This window comes from Amphiprion ocellaris, chromosome 12 (assembly GCF_022539595.1).
Source record: "Amphiprion ocellaris isolate individual 3 ecotype Okinawa chromosome 12, ASM2253959v1, whole genome shotgun sequence".
Lineage (NCBI taxonomy): Eukaryota > Metazoa > Chordata > Actinopteri > Pomacentridae > Amphiprion > Amphiprion ocellaris.
Genome location: NC_072777.1, coordinates 5,728,059 through 5,747,634, shown reverse-complemented (window position 1 = coordinate 5,747,634; position 19,576 = coordinate 5,728,059). Strand labels below are relative to the sequence as shown.

The 19,576-nt window shown below is 39.7% G+C and overlaps 1 protein-coding gene across 2 annotated transcripts; it reads right to left on the bottom strand.

Annotated features, from left to right (window-relative positions):
- Nucleotides 1-409: 409 nt before the first annotated feature.
- Nucleotides 410-11,850, bottom strand: batf (basic leucine zipper transcription factor, ATF-like). Of its 2 annotated transcripts, none has more exons than XM_023295807.3 (3): nt 8,702-11,850; nt 7,552-7,656; nt 410-1,281 (listed from the first exon to the last, which is right to left on the bottom strand). In XM_023295807.3, exons 1-3 carry the CDS (start codon nt 8,762-8,764, stop codon nt 1,075-1,077), a joined length of 375 nt encoding a protein of 124 aa, XP_023151575.3. In that variant the 5' UTR covers nt 8,765-11,850; the 3' UTR covers nt 410-1,074. The 2 variants fall into 2 exon arrangements, with proteins under 2 accessions (XP_023151575.3, XP_023151576.1); XM_023295808.3 differs by lacking the exon at nt 8,702-11,850 and adding an exon at nt 8,130-8,396.
- Nucleotides 11,851-19,576: the final 7,726 nt, after the last annotated feature.

Genomic DNA, 19,576 nt, shown 5'->3' with positions numbered 1-19,576 from the left:
TTCTTGTTTGTGGTTTGTAGAATTTCTAAAAGTAGAAAGGGAGGCAGATCCTACAGGATTTCTGTTGTGGAATCAGCTCCCAGTTTGGGTTCAGCAGACAGACACCTATTCTACTTTTAAGATTAGGTTTAAACTGCCTAAGATGACCCTGAACCACATCGTAGTTGTGCCAGTATAGGCCTGAGGGACTTCCCATGATGCACTAAGCACCTCTCCTCTATTTTTATTTTTACCCTCACCCTGACCAGGCGAGGCAGATCTCCCTGAGCCTGGTTCTGCCAGAGGTTATTGTAAAGTCTTATTTTCTATTGACATATGTTGTGAATTGGGCGGTGCTGTATAAATGAACAGAATTGTGCCAAAAAGCACCACACGAACATGCAAGTAACAACCCCCTCCAGGTCACAAATGATCATCCAAAAGGCATCACATTTAATAAATATATCTGCTGGTTCTCCTCACACATCGGCTCCATCACCAGTGCACAAGTCAAGACCTTGTTTCTGCTTCACTGCCACTCATTTCTTATTTGGTTCTTATGAGCCTTGTTTTTGTTGCTGCTGCTGCTGTTGTTGTTTTAGGATCTTGACTTTACATTCTCTTTGTCCACAATCAAATCTGTCAAAATCTCCTGAGCATTTTCAATCGACACAGTAAAACACATTAAAAACATGTGAAACACAAAAACATGACAGGATGACAAAGGTGCTCTAAAATAAGCCATTTACAAAAATATCGCCTGAGTCACCTGAACGTACACTAGGTTTGTCTCCCAATGTAAACATGGACTGGTTGACAGTTCTACTCATCAAAAGCCGTTTAACATGATATTTATCAGGTGGACAAAAAAAAGCAAACGGATGAGCAGAAAGCAAAATAAATAGTTTCGAACACCGCACAGTTACAGTTGGGCTCTCGTTGTTTTGGCGGACATGGCGGCCTGTCGCCTGGGTCGGGTTTTCTCTTTTTTTTAAACAATGATCAACACTTAAAAGACACATCTCCAGTCAGTCTCTCTCTCCATTGAGGTCAGTCGTCTGTTTTTTCGCAGCACGTCTTCAGTAGTCAGTCGGGTCAGTGCTGGTAGTGTGGGACAGCGATGTGCTGGTGGTGGTAGCTGCTGTGGTGAGGAGGGTACAGGAGGTCGGGGGTCTGGGGGGCCAGGCCGGTGCACAGGGGCTCGTGGCTGCTCAGCACTGATGACAGATACTTGGCCTCCTCCGTCAGCTGCTTCACCTCCTTCCTCAGGGCGGCGTTCTCCTTCTCCAGGTTCTCGCTCTCCTGGAAACACACAAGGACAGCAGAGATTTAGTTCGACAGAGAAGAAGTGACAGCGGCTTTATCGCATGATGGTGATGGTTGCTGGAAATGTTCCTCTGTACCTCTATGGAGATATTCCATTAAAAAAATCAGCTGTTTCCAGCTAGAACAGTCATTTACCACATTAACTATGTCTACACTGGATTTCTGGTTCATTTAATGTTATCTTCACTGAAAAAAAAACTGCTTTTCTTTCAAAAATAAGGACATTTCTAAGTGGCCCCAAACTTTTGAACAGTAGTGTACATGAATTAAAGTTACTCCATATGAGTGAAAGTTGCTCTAAACGAGTTAAAGTTGACCTGTGTATATGTATGTTATTTTTGAACAGCATTCTCTGCTTTTTGCTCTGTATTCTCACTCTAGGAATATGTCATTTTGCATTGCTGTTTGTATGTATTCTTTTCTAGATGTGTAAATATGTGTATATATGTATATATTTATAGTTTTTTTTTTTTTACTATCATTATTATTACTACTCCACCAAGGAACGTGGAGGAGTTATGAGACTATCAGCGTACATTTGTCTGTCTGTTAGCAACATTACTCAAATACAGAATAACAGATTTGGATAAAATTTTCAGGGAAGATCAGAAATGACACAAGGACCAAGTGATTAGATTTTGGCAGTGATGTGGGTTATAGTCTGGATCCATGGATCTGTTAGATTTCTGTATCATTGCAAGATAGCAGCACGGCGTCACTGTAACCATGACAACAAGTGAACATCAGCTGCCTGCTGATGATCACATGATTGTGATCCTGCCACAAATCCACTGCTGAGGATCACAAATTTTTTAAAGATTTCATCCACCGGAAATGATACGACTGAGCAGCTTTGGCAGAGTACTGTGATCTCTGAATGCTTTTCTTGTTATTCTTGTTTTGTTTTTATTTATTTTATTGTATCATCATTACCATTTTTATTTATTTTTTTCCTTTCTATAGTTACTTTATTAGTCTTTTTTCCTTATTCCTAGTGACACCAACAACTGAAACCAAATTTCTTTGTATGTTGTGTGCGTACTTGATCATTAAAGCTGATTTAGATTTTTGCTTCTGATTCTGATTGTATGCTGAATCAGATTGGACCACATGAAAATGACATTCACCAGCGCTTTTCAATGCAAAACCAAACCTACAGCTTTAAATCCTGTTTCTGTCCATCTTTTAGTGTTTGAACTACACTATGAAATAAACTATTTCAAGAAAAATACAAAAAAATTCACAGTAGTGCTCTGTTTTAAAAAAAAAAAAATATATAGACTAAATTCAACTTGAATAGATTTTTGTCGTCATTTATAAACAGAAACAAAAGCAGCTCTTTGGATAAGCAGCATAAATACAAAAAAACTTAAGTCATTGCAAAAAAAAGAAATAATATAGATAAAAAATAATAAGAATGCACCAAGTAAAGAAGAATAAATATTTAAAAAAGGTCTGCAAAATTAACCCCTTACCAGCCATGTGCAGAAAGTAGCTTTTACTCAACAGTTATTTTAAGTATTATGCAATGTTACATTTATTTCTTGTCATTTACCAGAAAAATCCCTACATTGTTTATGAATCATTTTTCTGTTTTCTTAAGTTAAAAACCACTCTGCATGAAAGAGAACTGTATACAGTAAATAAAAGTGCAGCTCTTTATAGAGATCAATTCAACTTTTTCCTCATATTTTTAGGGTAAATCGTATTATATTTGTTTATGGTCTCTTTTCCATTCGAACTCTGTAATTCTGGGTTCATATTAAGCTCACTTTTTCCATTACATCCAACATAATTCACTGATTTGTTTTCTCACGCCACACCTCTGCACCTCCACATGCCCTGCAGTGGCAGTTTAGCAGCTTTTTGGGTGGAATGTTGGCTTGATTGTTGTAAAGCAGGTCTGTTTAACCACACCTGGGAGGAAGGTGAGGATAAAAGACCTGTGACATTTTGCACAATCGTGGGTTTGCAGAGGATGTCGGGGTTTTCCTGCATAGAGAAATGTTTTTTAGCGCCCACCCCCAGCGGCAAAATGAGAAGAATTGAGAACTTTTAAGACAAAGGTCCAGTTTTCTTAACTGAAGCTCCATTTACTTGAGCATAATAGAGATTTTTTGCTTATAAAATGACCAAAAATAACAGGGAAAGGCACCGATTTCTGTCAAATATCTTAACTTACTGTACATGGACCTGATCTTACTGTTGTATGTAGCAACAGGCAGGTGAAACCCTAAAAGACGCTCATGATTTTTCGTGCCATATTGTTATTTTTCTAGTTACAAACAAATCTGTGCAATATAGATAATAATTTGTGCAATAATAATACTTCTTTCAGTGCCCGCATTTATGAAAGAATCTGTGCAAAACCATTGATATGTACAGTCCTGTTATTTCTAGGATGTATCTTATTTATTTTTGCATTGATATTCCTTAAAGCAGGGGTGTCAAACATGCGGCCCGCGGGCCAAAACCGGCCCTCCAGAGGGTCCAATCGCAGGAAGAGTTTTCAAAGTGTGAAAATTACAGAGAAGACATTAACTGCAGATTTTACATTTGTAAAACTGTAAATTTAAAATAATTTCTAGACCAGGACAAGTTGTTTTGATCATAAAGTAAAATACAAGATTGTTCATTGTTCTTTTGTCATTTTGTGTCTAATTTTTTGTAATATTTTGTCTAGTTTTTGTTGTTTTTTGTCTTTTTTTTGTCTGACTTTTGGCGTTTGTCTCATGTTTTTATCGTTTTGTGTTTCCTTTTTGTCTCGCTTATGTTGCTGGTCTATTTTTTGCCATTTTGTTTCTGGCTTTTGTCATTTTTGGTCTTGTTTGTGTCATTTCGGCAATTTTTTGTCCCATTTTTGTCAATTTGTAACTTTTTTGATTGTTTTGTTTTGTGTCATTTGTCTCATTTTGTTTCTTGCTTTTGTTGTTTTGTGTATCGTTTTTGTCATTTTGTGTTTCATTTTTGTAATTTTTGTCTTGTTTTTCTTGTTTTTTGTCTTTCTTTTGTCTTTTTTTGTCGTTTTGATCATAAAATCATTCAGTTCCAGATACCTGTGACTAAATGTTTTGTGTCTTTTCTAGATAAACTGTGATCTGTAAGTTGTACTGTGTAAATGATAAACTGAGGCAAAATGTTGTTGAAATTGACCTTATTTTTCTTTAAAAATTTCAGGTTTTTCATCATGTTCTGTAAAAAGATAATTCCTTAAATATGAGCATTTTCAGAATGTACTTTTTTGCTCGAAAACAAAGGAAATATTTGAAGTTGTGGTTATTTATTGGTTATTATGCTATGATTTTACTGGTCACTTGAGATGAAATTGGACTGAATGTAGCCCCTGAACTAAAATGAGTTTGAAATTTCTGCCTTAAATGTTTGCATGACACCCTTTGGTGCTGAAAATTTCCCCACTGTGGCATCAATAAATCCTATCTTAGCTTCTAACTTACCCTGGGATTACCTGTAATGTCTTTGGTGATTTCCTGACTTTAAATATCACACTTTGGTTTAAATTTAGGGCTTTTCCGCTTGCGTCAGCTGTGTTTGATGCTACGTTGGTGAGCTAAAAGGTCATTTAAAGCAGGTGATGTGGTGAACTGGCTAAACATCGTTAGCTTTGCACCTTTTAGCCTTTATCTCAGGGCGCCGCTGTCGTTGCGTGCAGCATCAGAGATCTGCTGATGTTTTTCCAAATTAGTGACTTTTTCCATTCATTTCCGTTGGTGTGTGCGTCATCACATAGATAGGTGATCTGTGGCGCCATCGTGTCTGCTGCTTTCAAGAGCTTAATATTCAGATTAATAGTGAGCAACAGGTTGAAGTGGTTGGTAATTGTTGGGATGGACAACTTATTTCACACAAGTCCCTGCAAGTCAGTGTTTATATTGCACAAAAAGGACGATTGGATTCTGAAAAATGTTTGGGTTTGAAAAAGAAACAGTTTGCATTTTTTTTTTGAATTATGACAACTTATTATGAAAACATGTTCAACCAATGGACTATACTGAATTTGCAGAATTAATCTTTCAGGTGCAATGGAAGACATCACCCAACTGCAAATTGCTTTATATCTGGTTACATAACACAAGTTTTCAGGTTGATTACTCATAACTATTAGGCTTTTCATGTACTCAATTCTGATTATTATGAATACCAGTTTTAAAGCAGGCAAATTTTGAAAATGAAATGTTGATTAGGCAGAGAATGGACTTAAAATCCTGATATCAAGGTGAAGAAAATTGAAGTAGTTAGGTCATTTTTTTGAAGTTACCTCAACTTGGATTAAGTTTTAAATCAACTAATGCAGAAATGTGAGTTTAAATTACACACAATATTAAGTTGATGCAAGTACCACACATCATTATGTCAGCACAACCCGTCAAAATGATGTTTGCAACTTAAACTGTTTATCTACACTACCAGTCAAAAGTCTGGAGACACGTTCTCATTAAAATGAATGAGAAAGTGTCTCCAAAATTTTGACAGGTAGTGCATATTATTAAAATAGGTTTTATTTTTTAATCTTGCAATCATGCTTTTATTAACTGGTGAGAAGAGGTCCCTTGAATTACTTCTTTAAAAAAACAAATGTTGGTACACTTTGGAAAATTAAAATAAGTAATCCAGCAAAATGTGCTAAAACATGCTTAAAAACTGGCAGGTTGCATTTATTTTTGCCTAGAAGTCCCTTATAATAAGCAAGTCAATAAAAGTTGATTGTTTTCACTGTAATAAAGGACCATATGTTTCTTTCCAAACTGAAACAAAGGAATACTTCGGCTGCTTGTGAGTCTAAAGTGGGCCTTTCTTTGTTTAAAGTATAAAAATGTGTTGCCAAAGTTAAAAAAAAAAAAAAAACCTGCAAAAACACAGGCATTGTCCTCAAGCATCGACTGATTCAAACTTAATAGAAACTGTCTGCAGCTCACTGTTGCAGCACCGACGGTCTGAAAAGCTGCATTTTAACATTTCAGGTGCAACATTTTCCAAAACAAGCCGAGATGAAGCGTCTTTCTTGCTTATCGAAAGCTCTGAAATACTACAAGTAGATCAAGTCGTACGTCAGTGCTTGAGTCTTTTCGCCTTTGTGTGGGAATAGTAGGGCAGAAATCTTCCACTTGGTTAATGAAAAGGTCATCTCACCGTGGCCAACAGATTACACCGCCAGGTCCTTACTGTCACACAACCTTTGGGCAAACCCCTGTACTTGCGTCACTTAGCCAAATACAGCCCACTGCTAACTGCGCTTTACAAGAAGTGACTGCCTTTTTCTCCCCTGCTGCCCACGACGTACAACACTCAAGCTCATTTACACAGAAGCACAAAAAAAAAAAAAAAATACTACTGAAGAAACAGGAAACACGCCACGCTGTCATAGAGAGGGAAAATTCACCTTCCTGTTTATCTAGCGAGACGATGAAAGCAAAACCACAGAATGTGTTCTGTGGTCCCCCGGTGTTCTCTGTCACTCTGGCAGCGTTTAAAGAGAATGATAATATGCAGCACATTTCTCTAGAAGGAGCTGCATGTATTCAGATCAGTTGGATCTACTCCTGCCTACAGTGGTGGCTTCTCTTAATGTCAAAGTCTCCGCAGTTCATCTGATAAAGTTCACAGAAACACCAAAACCTTCTTTTCTTGAACGAGGAAGTGACATGGGTGAGTGGAAGTGTGGTCAGCGCATTGAAATAGCAGGTAGATTTACTGGCAGGACTTCACACTATCAGTACTGAGGTGGATCTCCTCTGCAACTATCACAGAAAACGAGCTCAGATTGGGACGAAGAGGCGAGTCCGAACACGCTCCCATCGCCGATGCAGCCCCTGGCGCTGGACTGTGCTGCAAAAAAGGGAGTGATTTGCCCACACGTGCTAATTTATTCCTTAAGCTTCTGCAAACACAGAACAGCGTCCAAGTGTGCAGCACCAACAGAAGCCATGACACATCGCCACATGGCCAGGTAGCATTCTGTAAATACAGTAGCATGCCACGCTGCGAGGCTGCAAAAGTGCTGGAGGCCATTACTGTTACTTCACGGTGGCAAATCGATCACATCAGGGCCTTAAATCTGCACAAACATTCATTCCTCTCGGTAAATCTTCCTGTATTCTACCCTCGTCTGATTAGCATGGACGTAGTGTACAACAGACAAATGATCCCTCTTGTGTTTTTTTTGTTGTGTCTCTTTGGCTGTGTTGCTTTTGAATGCGGTGTTTTTGTTGCAGAGAAGTGTGTCCTCACCAAGTGAAGGCTGTCGGCTTTCTGAGTTTGTCTCATCCTGCTCTTCTGAGCGGCGATCCGGTTCTTCTCCCGCCGCATCACCTTCTTTACATCGTCTGAGGAGCTCTGGCAAAAAGGCGAAGACCCACAGTTAGTGCAAACTCAAGTCAAAGTGGCGCTAACGGCTCGCAGAGAGTCAATTTGCAAGAAGCCTGGCGACTGCTTTGAAGTTCACGTCAGCGGTTGTCACTGGCGGGATTATGCGTCAAAATGGAAGCGTTATCTGTCTTAATGACAGTTTGACAGATGATGAGCTTAGCTTTACTGCTAACGTGAAGGGCTGGGTCGGGGAGTGGCTGAATCATCGGTTAGGTACAACACACACCCTGTTTCATGTCCTGAACGCACGATTTTCTTGGTATCACAATAACTAATCCCTGTGCTGAGTCAGTTGTGCATCAAAGAGATAACAAATGAACTATCTAACGTCTTCTGAATGCATTACTGGCTGAAAAACCCCAAAACAGCAGATGCTGCAGATGGAATTAACTGAATTTACAGCATCAAAGCAGAGTTACATTCAGGCCTTTAACACACACATATAGCATGTTGCCGGGCTGCTTTCCTTCCAGGCTGGTTCTGCAGACAGAACAGTGTGCTAGGAGCTGGCACACGTGAAACCAGTCGGCGTTTGAGGCTGCTGGGCGGCAACTCACACGCACAGAAATGTACAGTACACGCTGTATCCGACACACTGTCTGTTCCCCACAGCTCTCCAAATCATTCACAGTCGGCACACTTGCAAAAAAACAACAACAAAGGATTCCCACTACTTGGGCAAGCGATGAATCTTGCAATTCACAAAAGCCTACACTTGAAGCGAGTCATGGCTCCGGCCCATGTGTGCATGAGAAACACTCTGAGAAACTGTGAAAAGAGCCAACGAAGACAGGACCAGCGACGGGTTCTGCTGCTGCTGCTGCTGCTGCTGCTGCTGCTGCTGCTGCTGCTGCTGCTGCCCACAAAATGAGCACGAAACAGAGAAAGAGCTAGAAAGAGATTTAGGAAGAAGACGTTGCATTTAAGTGACAAGATCTGCACCTCCAAATGGGGTGCATGTGTGGACTAAAGCAGAGCAAAGTGGGTCCACAGATTGACAATGAAAACTTACCGGTCTGCTTCCAGGTGATGGAGACTTGTAACTTGTGTCATTGCTGTCAGAGCCCTGAGCCATAGCCAACCGTGGCGACTGAAACTCTGTGTCTTTGTCCACTTCTGCTTTGTGTTTTTTGAGTGTGTGTGCAGTGCGGTGTAAGAGTGTGTGTGTGTGTGTGTGTGTGTGTGTGTGTATGTGAGAGAGAGAGAGAGAAAAGAAAGAGCGAGAGTCTCTGTAGCAGAACGGGTGCTGAGAAGAACTTGGCTTACCACTTAATGAGTAATGAGAGTCTTTCTTCCCTCTTTTCTTTCCCTTTCTGTCACTCCTCCTTCTCTTTCTCTCTCTCTCTCTCTCTCTCTGACACACATCCACTGTGAGACTTGCTGTCTGTCTAATTAGCTCTATCTGATGTGGCTTCTGGTAAGAATCTGGGTAAGTTGCATTAGACTGGAAGTCACATGTCTGATGGAAAGTTGAAGCCCAGTAAGGTAATCTTGTAAACTCCAGAAAAATAACACAATTTCAGTACATATCAGTGGATATTCACAGTTTCACACATTGCCTCGCATACACACACCTACATTTTTTTTGGGGGGGGGGGGATAGCATGTGTGGTGACAGCACAGTTAAAACTACTAATTGCTTTTTGTGTGTTTGTTTGCATCGTGGGTATTCCCTCTTCCTCTTTTTTTAGCTGCCGCGTACGATGCTGCGTTTCGACCTAATCCTCAAGAGACAGCGCATCCCAAAAACTCCACATGGATGACTGGGTTGTGACTATTTACGCTCGCCTCGTGGTGATTTCCAGATCTGTACCACGCTTTCATGCTTGCGACACGCCAGCTGCAAGTAGGTGAGGCGGCGTCGAGGGCTGTTGGCGATGAGAAATGCTCAAGGGGCTCCCCAGAAACCCCTTCTCTTACAATTCCCTCATTGCCTTTTCCTCTAAATGACATGTCGAAGCACGGGGAATCTTCTAGAAAATGTACATTTTGAGGAAGGTGAAGTATTCCCTGAGACACATACTGGAACTAAATGTAGTGATTGCATCCACAGACGTCGAATTTAACACCAAATTAAAAGATCTGTCACGTGTGTCCTTGTTTGACCTGCATAATGCATCTAAATGCAGGCTGTGAGCACTCTAAAGCTGCTGTGCCCTTTACTTATTAGTCCTTTTCTTGTTTGCCCCCATCACGAGATAGCATTTGGTGGTGCAAGAACAAGATTTTCTTGTGAGAAAAAAAAAAAAAGAATCAGGACTAAAACAGCTTTGCTTGGCAGAACAGTCCTCCCACACAAAAACATGTTCTACCATCGCAGGAATTTTGAAGAGCTTGGGCAAGGGCAGACATTTCTAATACTTGGCATTTAACGCCGTCCAAAAGAGTTGAGACTGTAAAAAGAAAAGAAAAGAGAGAACAAGAAGGAAAGCTGATTAGTCAAATTCTGCTCTGACAAAGACTGAGACACAATGTCGTACGAATACAGAGCTGGGATCAAACAAAAACATGATTACAGCTACAGGGGGACCTTCAATGACCTAAAGGGGGCAAGAAGTGATGCTCAGAAAATCCCAAAAGGCAACTGAACCATCATTTCAAAACGTGTCATGTGTTTTGTTATTTCTTTTCAATCAATTATTACAATTGCTTGTTTTTTTGCCGTCATTTTTATCTCATTCAAGCTCTCAGAAGCAGAGGCTTCATAGTGGCTTATCGACGGAGTTCAGACGTCCATCGTGAGTCAGATTTAGTAAAAACAACAGCTGAGAGGTGCACTTTTGGTGAATTCTAACTACTGCTGTTCGCACTCCTCTTCATCAGGTCTGGAAAAACCCTCACAGGGCCACTTATTTAGATAGCAAACCGAGATGCCCTCATCTGTGGTCTCTCTTCCTTGGAAATGCCTGTGGGAGGTTTCTAATAAGCACTGAATTATTGAAGAATCCTTTAGACACCGATGACTGCAAAAATAACAGTACAGCACATATTGCGAGTTCAATATTTACTTCAGAATAAAGGACATTTATGAGTCACGGCAGCAAATGTGTTAAGTCCAGTCTGTAAAAAAATGCTGCCTTTATTTCACTTTTCTTGGCCCAGTCTTATAAAGGCATCACTTGCAAGCTATAATCAGAAGCATTAAGTAACATTTTGTTTATATGAAGTTATATTAACCAACCAGATACTGTTACATTGTTTGGTTACTTTAAACAAGAACAGTAAAAGTATTCATTATGGTCAAAAAACGCCACTTTCAAAATGTCAAAATGAAAATGGATTTCTACAAAGTAATGTGGATTAATTAGAAAATGTAAAATATGTGGCTCACCCCCTTTAAAGTGACTCACCATAGTCAACACAGGTGCAACCAGTTGGCGCAAGAAGTCGCACAATTACTGAAATTTTAGTGCTGTGAATGCATCTTAGTGATTGCAGAGTGTTTCTGCATCTGGAAAGTCCAGTCTTTGGTGAATCAGTACTCATTACACCATGAAGACAAAAGAACACTTCAGGTTACTCCATGAAAAGGTTAATGAAAAGCATAAGTCAAGGGATGAATACAAGACGAGTTTTCAAGTCACCAAATATCTCCTGGAGAGCAGTTAAATCCCTATTTAGGAAATGGTAAGAGATGGCACATGCATAAACTGGCCATACGCAAAAAACTGAGTGACTGTGCAATAAACAGACTAGTGAGGGAGGCCACCAAGACACCTATGACTCCTCTGAAGGAGTGATGAGCTTCAGCAGCTGAGATGGGAGAAACTGTTCATACAACTGTTCTTCACCAGTCAAAGCTTTAAAGGAGAGTGGCAAAGATAAAGCCACTGTTGAAAAAAGCTCATAAAAAATATGGACGAGAGTTCAGCACAAGAAATGTGAGAGACCCTTTGTTCTGTGTTCTGATGAGACAAAAAATTGAGCTTTTGGGGCACTAGACTAGACACGACATTTCGGAGATGCCAAACGCTACACATCATCACAAACACACAATCCCACTGTGAAGCACTGTGGCGGCAGCATCATGATGTGAAGCATGGTGGTGGCAGCATCATGATGTGAAGCATGGTGGTGGCAGCATCATGATGTGAAGCACTGTGGCGGCAGCATCATGATGTGAAGCATGGTGGTGGCAGCATCATGATGTGAAGCACGGTGGTGGCAGCATCATGATGTGAAGCATCGTGGTGGCAGCATCATGATGTGAAGCATGGTGGTGGCAGCATCATGAAGTGAAGCATGGTGGTGGCAGCATCATGAAGTGAAGCACGGTGGTGGCAGCATCATGATGTGAAGCATGGTGGTGGCAGCATCATGATGTGAAGCACGGTGGTGGCAGCATCATGAAGTGAAGCATGGTGGTGGCAGCATCATGATGTGAAGCACGGTGGTGGCAGCATCATGATGTGAAGCATCGTGGTGGTGGCAGCATCATGATGTGAAGCATGGTGGTGGCAGCATCATGATGTGAAGCACGGTGGTGGCAGCATCATGATGTGAAGCACGGTGGTGGCAGCATCATGATGTGAAGCACGGTGGTGGCAGCATCATGAAGTGAAGCATGATGTGCTTCTACTAACTACTGGCTTGAAGGAGGTGAATATTTATGAAATCAGTTGTTTTGCCTCATATATTTTTAGTTAATTGACATCATTTTGTAGAAATCTGTTTTCACTTTGACATGAAAGAGTCTTTATTGGGTCTAAAAAGTCAAATAAATGACTGTGACTAAATGCTGAAAGGAAATTAAAGGTGAATACTTTGTGTACGCACTTAGAGGTAGCTTATCCTTGACTGATATTCTAATCATTTGCATAATAACTAGCTAATAATAACTAGAAAATGTGGCCTGCATGCTGCCACTTCCTTTAGCGGATCATAGTTGGTCACACGTTCCACCTTTTTGTATTGAGAAATGTAGTTTTCCCTCCTGTTACTGCTCTCACTGTCAATTCAAGAACTAAGCTTCAGGTTTTTTGTTTACAAATCCATGTCTTCTGGAATGGTGTTGTTTACATCACTTCAGATGTTTAGAAAGCATCTTCATCCCCTTCCTGAAGTTATGCATTTTTAATTCTCAGCTACATCTCCATGGGAGGACAAATTCTAAGAATCACAGTTTAAATGTTGTTCTGCTGAGAACTGATGCCTGAATAACCACTCAGGGGGACATTTGAACGATCAACCTTCTGTTTCAGGGAAGGCAGCGAGGACAAATCATGACTGTATGAAGGCTTCAGTTGAGAAGAGGCAGAAACAGCATTGTTTTAGTCACTGCAGATTGTTTTAATTGAACTTTATCTCACAGTTGTGGAACTGAGCGCCTCTCACAGAATGTTTCTTTTTTGTTTGTTTGTTTTATTTGCATTAAATTAGCACCACCTGTGGGCAGCAGCAGCATTTCTTGTGGTTGGTGTAGTAGCAGCTTTTTTCCAGGTGGAGGCGGCGGAGGAAAAATGGAGCAGCAGGTTTGTGAAGGTTTTTGGTGGAAATGAGACGACAAAGAAGATGCTGTCACTTTTTTTGTCTGTCTTGGATTATGGAGATCTTTTTTATATGAATGCTTCTGCTCAGTGTCTTTGATTGGCTGAAGCTGTTTACCATGTTTCTCTGAGGTTTGTTATGCTGCCTATCTCAACCAAGACGCCCTTCAAAAAGAGGTTCTTAATCTCAATGGGATTAGTAACAAGTGTCCTGGCCACAGTAAAGCTAAACTACACTACACTACAACACTATAGGACACTATATCCAAACCAGACTTAGTGTTGACCACCATTCAGCACAGTCTGCTGCAGCTCACAGCTCCACAACTCCAACAATCCTCAGCCTCCTGGAAGCTAAATTTCAGGTAAACCTCTGCACCTGGAGACAAACAGCACCAATCAGAGCGCTTCAAACTGGGACTGAGACGACGTCATCGGTTGCTGAATATTCAGCTCGAGTATTTTCACCGATTAAACTTCGTAATATCTGTTTCACTCTAAATGAGAATGTGCTGAAACGTTGGTCAGTGTGCTGATCACACTATATGTCAAAGCAATAAATGCCACCAAACAAGAAAAAAACTACATAAAAAAAGCTCTAAAATGTCAAAATCAAGCTCAAAGGCTCTGAATGTATTAAAGATAAAAGATGTTCATTCAAACAAGTTTAGTTTTAGTGTTCTGTATTTATGTGTTATTTACCTGTTTATTTTAGATGTTCTCTCTTCGTTTCATTTTAATTTTAGTTGTCTCATTCTTTGGTGTGATGTCATCTTTCATTCTTTGATTTTTTAAAAATTTCTTTTTTTTTTTTTTAAATTATTTTTTGGCCTTTTTATCAGCTTTATTGGATAGGTGCAGTGAGAGAGAGAGACAGGAAATGGGAGAAGAGTCAGGGAACAAATGCAGCAAAGGGCCACAAGTGGGAATCGAACCCGGACCAGCTGCATCGGGGACCAGCCTCTGTACATGGGTCGCCTGCCTAACACGTTGAGCTATACGGATGCCCGATTTTTAAAAAATTTCTAACTTTTAATCTTCAGTCTTATTCTTCAATTCTGAAACTGCTTAGTTCCTTTATTACATATGCAGTCTAATCTAGCTATTATAATTCTTACTATTAATTCCATTTGACTGCTCTGCCTTGTCTTCTTATGTCTTATGTCTCTGTATTGACTGTCAAAGCCCCTTGTGAATGCTGTTCTTTAGGCTGCTATATAAATAAAGTTACTATTATTATTGTACTTTTATCAGTTCAACAAATCTACACAGGGAAACACTGCATTTTCTACTCAAGTGCATTTTTCTGGTAGCTTTAGTTACTTTGAAAATGAAGATTTTGCACTATGTATGATGGATGATAACATATGGTTACAAATTAAGCCAGTGTTTTTGGACATTTTTGGCTTCTTACAAAAAGCAGTGTGTAGTCAGACTCGCATTTCACCTGTCTATGAGTTGTTAAAAGCTGTAACAAATACAGAGTTTCCCCTCTAAACATCTCACATTTTCATTTCAATAAATGTTCAAGTGATCTAAGAGAAAAAGTCCAAATCCTCAAAGCAAATCTGTTTATCAGTCTCTGTCCCTGCATATAAAATTACATATAAATATTGTTATTTTTTAATATATACACTACGAGTCAGAAGTTTCTCATTCATCTGAATAATAACAGTAACTTAATTTTATGTCTTGCATGTCTGATGAGATGAAACCAGTGAAATCACCTGTGTGGGTGAACAGTTAGTGTGGAGGAGCTTTAAGTACCCAGCAGTTCACAAAAAACAGCCACAGGAAAGGAAAAAAAGACAGACATGACATGCATAGAATAAGTAAAGAGACATTTATTACCTACCTGCAATTATACTGTCAATGAACTGACTGAAACACAATAAAGCAGAACTGTAGGATTTTGACACAGTAACAAAATGATCACTTAAACAATAATGAGCTCAGAGCATAACAGGACTTAATCAAAGGAAGCTGGTTGCTGGTGGTAAAAACATGGTAAGGAAATGATTTTTCTCAGATTAAACAACAAATCTTTTTAATTCCAGCACAACTGACCCTTATGACAGAACCTCATGCTGTAAAACTGTGAAACCTCTGTATCTACAGCAACAGAAAAGAAAAAGAAAACAGAAAATCATCCGTAAATGGGGTCCTCGCATCTTGTAGGTCAGCTATTCAACAGATGACCACCAGATGGCGCTGTGACTGAGAGTGTATTTTGGCCTATGGATGTGATGAGGGCCTGACTCTGATCACACCTGTTAAGTTTGAGACAGATTGGAGCATGTACAGGCTAGTTACACAGCATTTCCTGGTTCATGGCGAAACGTCATGGGTAACACCCATGTCTGTTGTACATCCTGGCCAAATCTGAGTTTTCTCAGGGCTACCCCCTTTGAGCGACTTTTGAAAATGTGCAAAAAATTGGCCAAAAATTGCCCAAAATATGACACATAATTCAAAACGGCCGACTTCCTGTAGGGTGTTGGGCATCCATGTCAATTACATTTTTGTGTGCCGTGACGAGTTACATATGATTACCAAATTTCATAGCTGTAGCTGAAACATACTGGCACGTTTGAAATTTTTAAAATCTTCCAGGTGGCGCTATTGAGCCATTTTGGCACAAACGTGTGCATATCCCCTAAAATATCAAATTTTTCACCTGTCCTGATGTGTTTGCAAATGTTTACGCGCTTTTGAGTATTTTAAGGCCTTCAACACTGCGATTCAAAAGATAGCAGGAAGAAGAAGAAGAACTAGAAGAGGAAACCCACACATTCCAAGAGGGTTCTTGGACCCTAATAATCCAAGTCATTACATGGGATGAAATAAGGACCAACATGTGAGGTTTTGGCACTACTGTGATCATCTGGTGGTCAAATCCAATAAAACAAAGTTACTCCGCCATAAAACGCGGCGGAGGTATGCGATGATTGCCGTTGGTTTGTCTGTCTGTCTGCAACATTACTCAAAAACTGACAAACAGATTTGGATGAAACTTTCAGGGAAGGTCATAAATGACACAAGGACCACTTGATAAAATTTTGGCAGTGATGGGGCTTATAGTCTGGATCCATGGATTTGTTAAAGATTTCTGTATCATTGCCAGATAGCAGCACGGCGTCACTATGACAACAACCGAACACTACATCAGCTGCTGCTGATGATCACATGATTGTGATCCTACTACAAATCCACCGCTGTGGACCATGAATTGTTTAAAGATTTCATTTGTTCGTAATCACACCATGGCTGAGCAGCCTTGGTGGAGCACTGTGCTCTCTGAGTGCTTTTCTTGTTCAAATCTGTGACTTGGAAATAAAACCTGTGATTTCTGATTTATCATGATAAAGTTTCACTCTCCAAACCTATAATGTGATTTTAACCCTGCACATACTTGAATAAAACCATAAGTAACTAGTGTGTGTTCTGTGTCCTTTATTTATTGCACGTTTATCACACATAACTCTCATCACGAAGGCGTTTAGGGAAGGTGGATGACAAAGTGAAGTGAGGAGTAATTCAGCAGCAGCTTTAATCTGTACCTTTAGTTTGTCTCCACCTGCAGGTCTCAGCAGGTTTTAGTTTAGTAGCTTGATGTAGTTGCAGCTTTTCTCCATGCGGAGGCGGTGGAGGACAAACAGAGCAGCAGGTTTCTGAAGGATCTTGATGGGTTTAATAAGACTAAGAAAGCTGAAGAGGCTTGATAAGGTACGAGATAATAATAAAAAATAACGATGCAGTTGCTGAAGACCACAGACTGTATAAAAAAGAGCCTTAAGCCTCATCGAATATTTAATATAATCAGTAGGAAACTATAGACAAAGTAATATTTATTTTGAAATTGCATAAAAAAAATCTGTATTTTTACTACCCACATATCAGATATTCAATTGTACTCTACTTGTGTACATTTTTTTGGTAAAATCACTTCATGATATGGGGAAAAATTCTAAAAGCTTTTCTAAACGCTGCCTTTTTTTTTTATAGAGTTTATGATAAAGACTGATGTCTCACTGACAGACTCAAAATAACATCAATAACTTGACGAATTTGTTGTTTTCCTGTTTGAATTACGTCATTTATTAATGAAGTCTGATAATAAATGAGCTAATCCACAAAACATTATGAATGAGCCAGTCATGTAGTCAGGAATTTGGCCTTGATACGAACGCTGACCCGATAATTTGAGAGTTGTGGAGTCACAGTTGATCTTTCTTATCTTCTGTACTGTCTTTGCTTTGGTTTTTTATCACTCTTTATACTCAGTATAATCAGGATTGTCTCCCACTGTAGTTTCAAACACAATTCTTTCAATGCCACCTTACTAGAGCTTGAGCACTGACAGGAGTAGGAGTCTGTTGGAATGCAGGGAATTATTTTTAACCCTAAAGAATCACATTTTTGAAGCCTATCCGTGCTCAAAAATGCATGGAAATTTGCATCAGAACTGGTGAAAAATTTGATATTTTATGGGACTTGTGTGTGGAAAAATGGCTCCATAGCGCCCCCTGCAACATATGTAACATCTACTCCGGGCAGGATGTTTCACCTACATCTACCAGCGGCAGCCATACCCTAAACCCAACACTAACTCGGTCATTTTGCTTTTACTGAGATTTTTTGTTATTTTTGCTCATTTTCAGTGGTTAACTCCTCATAGGGGGTAACTTCAAGAGACCTCAAATTTGGCCAGTTTATACAGCAGGCCTTAATGTTGAAAAGTTATTAAAATCTTCCACAATAGTGAAAGGTCGTCACCATCTCGGCCCTCTGAACTTTGATGCTTCGCAATGAAACAGGAAGTGATGTCTAACTCTCCTGTATATGCTTCAATCTGCCTCAAACTTTACATGTTTGATCAGAGTCCTGCCCTGATCACATCCATATGCCAATATACATTCATAGTCACAGCGCCACCTGCTGGCAACAGGAAATTACATTTTTTTACATGTTGACATGATTAAATCTGGCCCAAATCTGGCATGTTGGACAAGAGTCTGGGTCTGAAGAAATCGGCATTTTGTATGATTCGTGTGATTCAAAAATGCAATTATAGTCATAGCACCACCTATTGGTAACAGGAAGTTGTAGCCATTATATTTGTATGCACTTTTGCAAGCAACTTTGTGATATAATCCTTGAAATTGGTCAGCTAAGTCTCAACATCTTGACATTTTTGTCACACCTGGACGTATGCCACGTCCCGACATGCGTGGGTGTGCAAGGACCCGTTCAACGCTACTTGCAGCTTTAATTTGGCTTTGTTCTTTTGGGCTAATTTCCGCATAAATGCTCTAGTTACAACCCACGTGTTGTCTCCTCTCTTTTGTCCAACCTTGAGCCAGGATGTGACATGTTTGGATGCTGACATATTAAAGTCACGGATGACAGGATTTCTTTACAGCTCAATGAGGACAAAACTGAAGTGTTGGTCACTGGTGGTGAAACTAAGGTTACAAACTCAACCTGAAAGTGCAGCACTGGCATGAAACTCTTTAAACAAGTAAGAGTGATCTTTGACTCAGATCTCAGTTTTGAACATCACACTGAAAACGCAACTCAAAATAATTTTTTGCATCTCAAAAGCATCGACTGAAGCCAATACAGAGACACAACAGCACGCTTATTCTACCTGCATGACTGACGGCTTTAATGCTCTATCTGGTCTCAAGAAAAATGTATCTTCAACTGCTTGAAAATGTAGCTGCTTATATGACAGACGCCAACTCTGAAGATCCTGCACTGCTCACCTGCCTGCTTTAGGACTGATTTCATGATTATTATTTTGTGTCTTTAAAAAACTCTTAATGTGTTTGTCCTGTATATCAGATATGCTTTCATCCAATGAATCCTGAAGACCCTACAGTCGGCAAGCTGTGGGCTTTTTAATTAAACCAAAAGTCAGAACAAATAACCTCACAGACATTTTTCTATTATGATCCATTTCCTCAAGGCTTGATGGCAGCAGACTGGATATTTTTAAACTCTGCAGTCTGGTTTTTAATAGATTTTTATTGTTTTGATCTAAACATTTTTGGTCTATTTATATCTTATAGTGTAATTTGTGTTTTAAATCTTCACTTTCCTGTTGTGCTATTTTATTGTTGCCTCACTGCATTTACTGAGAGACCTTTTACCCACTCCTTGTTTTTAATGGGTCTTTCGTTTCTAACAATAACTTCTAGGAGGACTGGAGGTGGGCGGTTTGGGGGGATTTTTTTTCCTTTTGTTGTGTGAAGCACTTTGAGTTCCATTCTATTTGCATTAAAAGTGCTATATAAATTAAGTCTGATTAATTGATTGACTGATTTGCTTATCGTTACTTGCTAATAACTGAGTCAGACGGTGTTTTGTTTCTTCCCGAGAGTCGTATATTAGTAGGC

What these genes read in the sequence shown, in the direction of transcription:
- batf (XM_023295807.3), bottom strand. Translation starts at nt 8,764, where the DNA reads ATGGCTCAGGGCTCTGACAGCAATGACACAAGTTACAAGTCTCCATCA. An exon ending in CATCACCTGGAAGCAGACCG is followed by an intron (nt 7,657 to 8,701) that starts GTAAGTTTTCAT and finishes CCTTTTTGCCAG; the next exon opens with AGCTCCTCAGACGATGTAAA. An exon ending in AAGCCGACAGCCTTCACTTG is followed by an intron (nt 1,282 to 7,551) that starts GTGAGGACACAC and finishes GTGTGTTTCCAG; the next exon opens with GAGAGCGAGAACCTGGAGAA.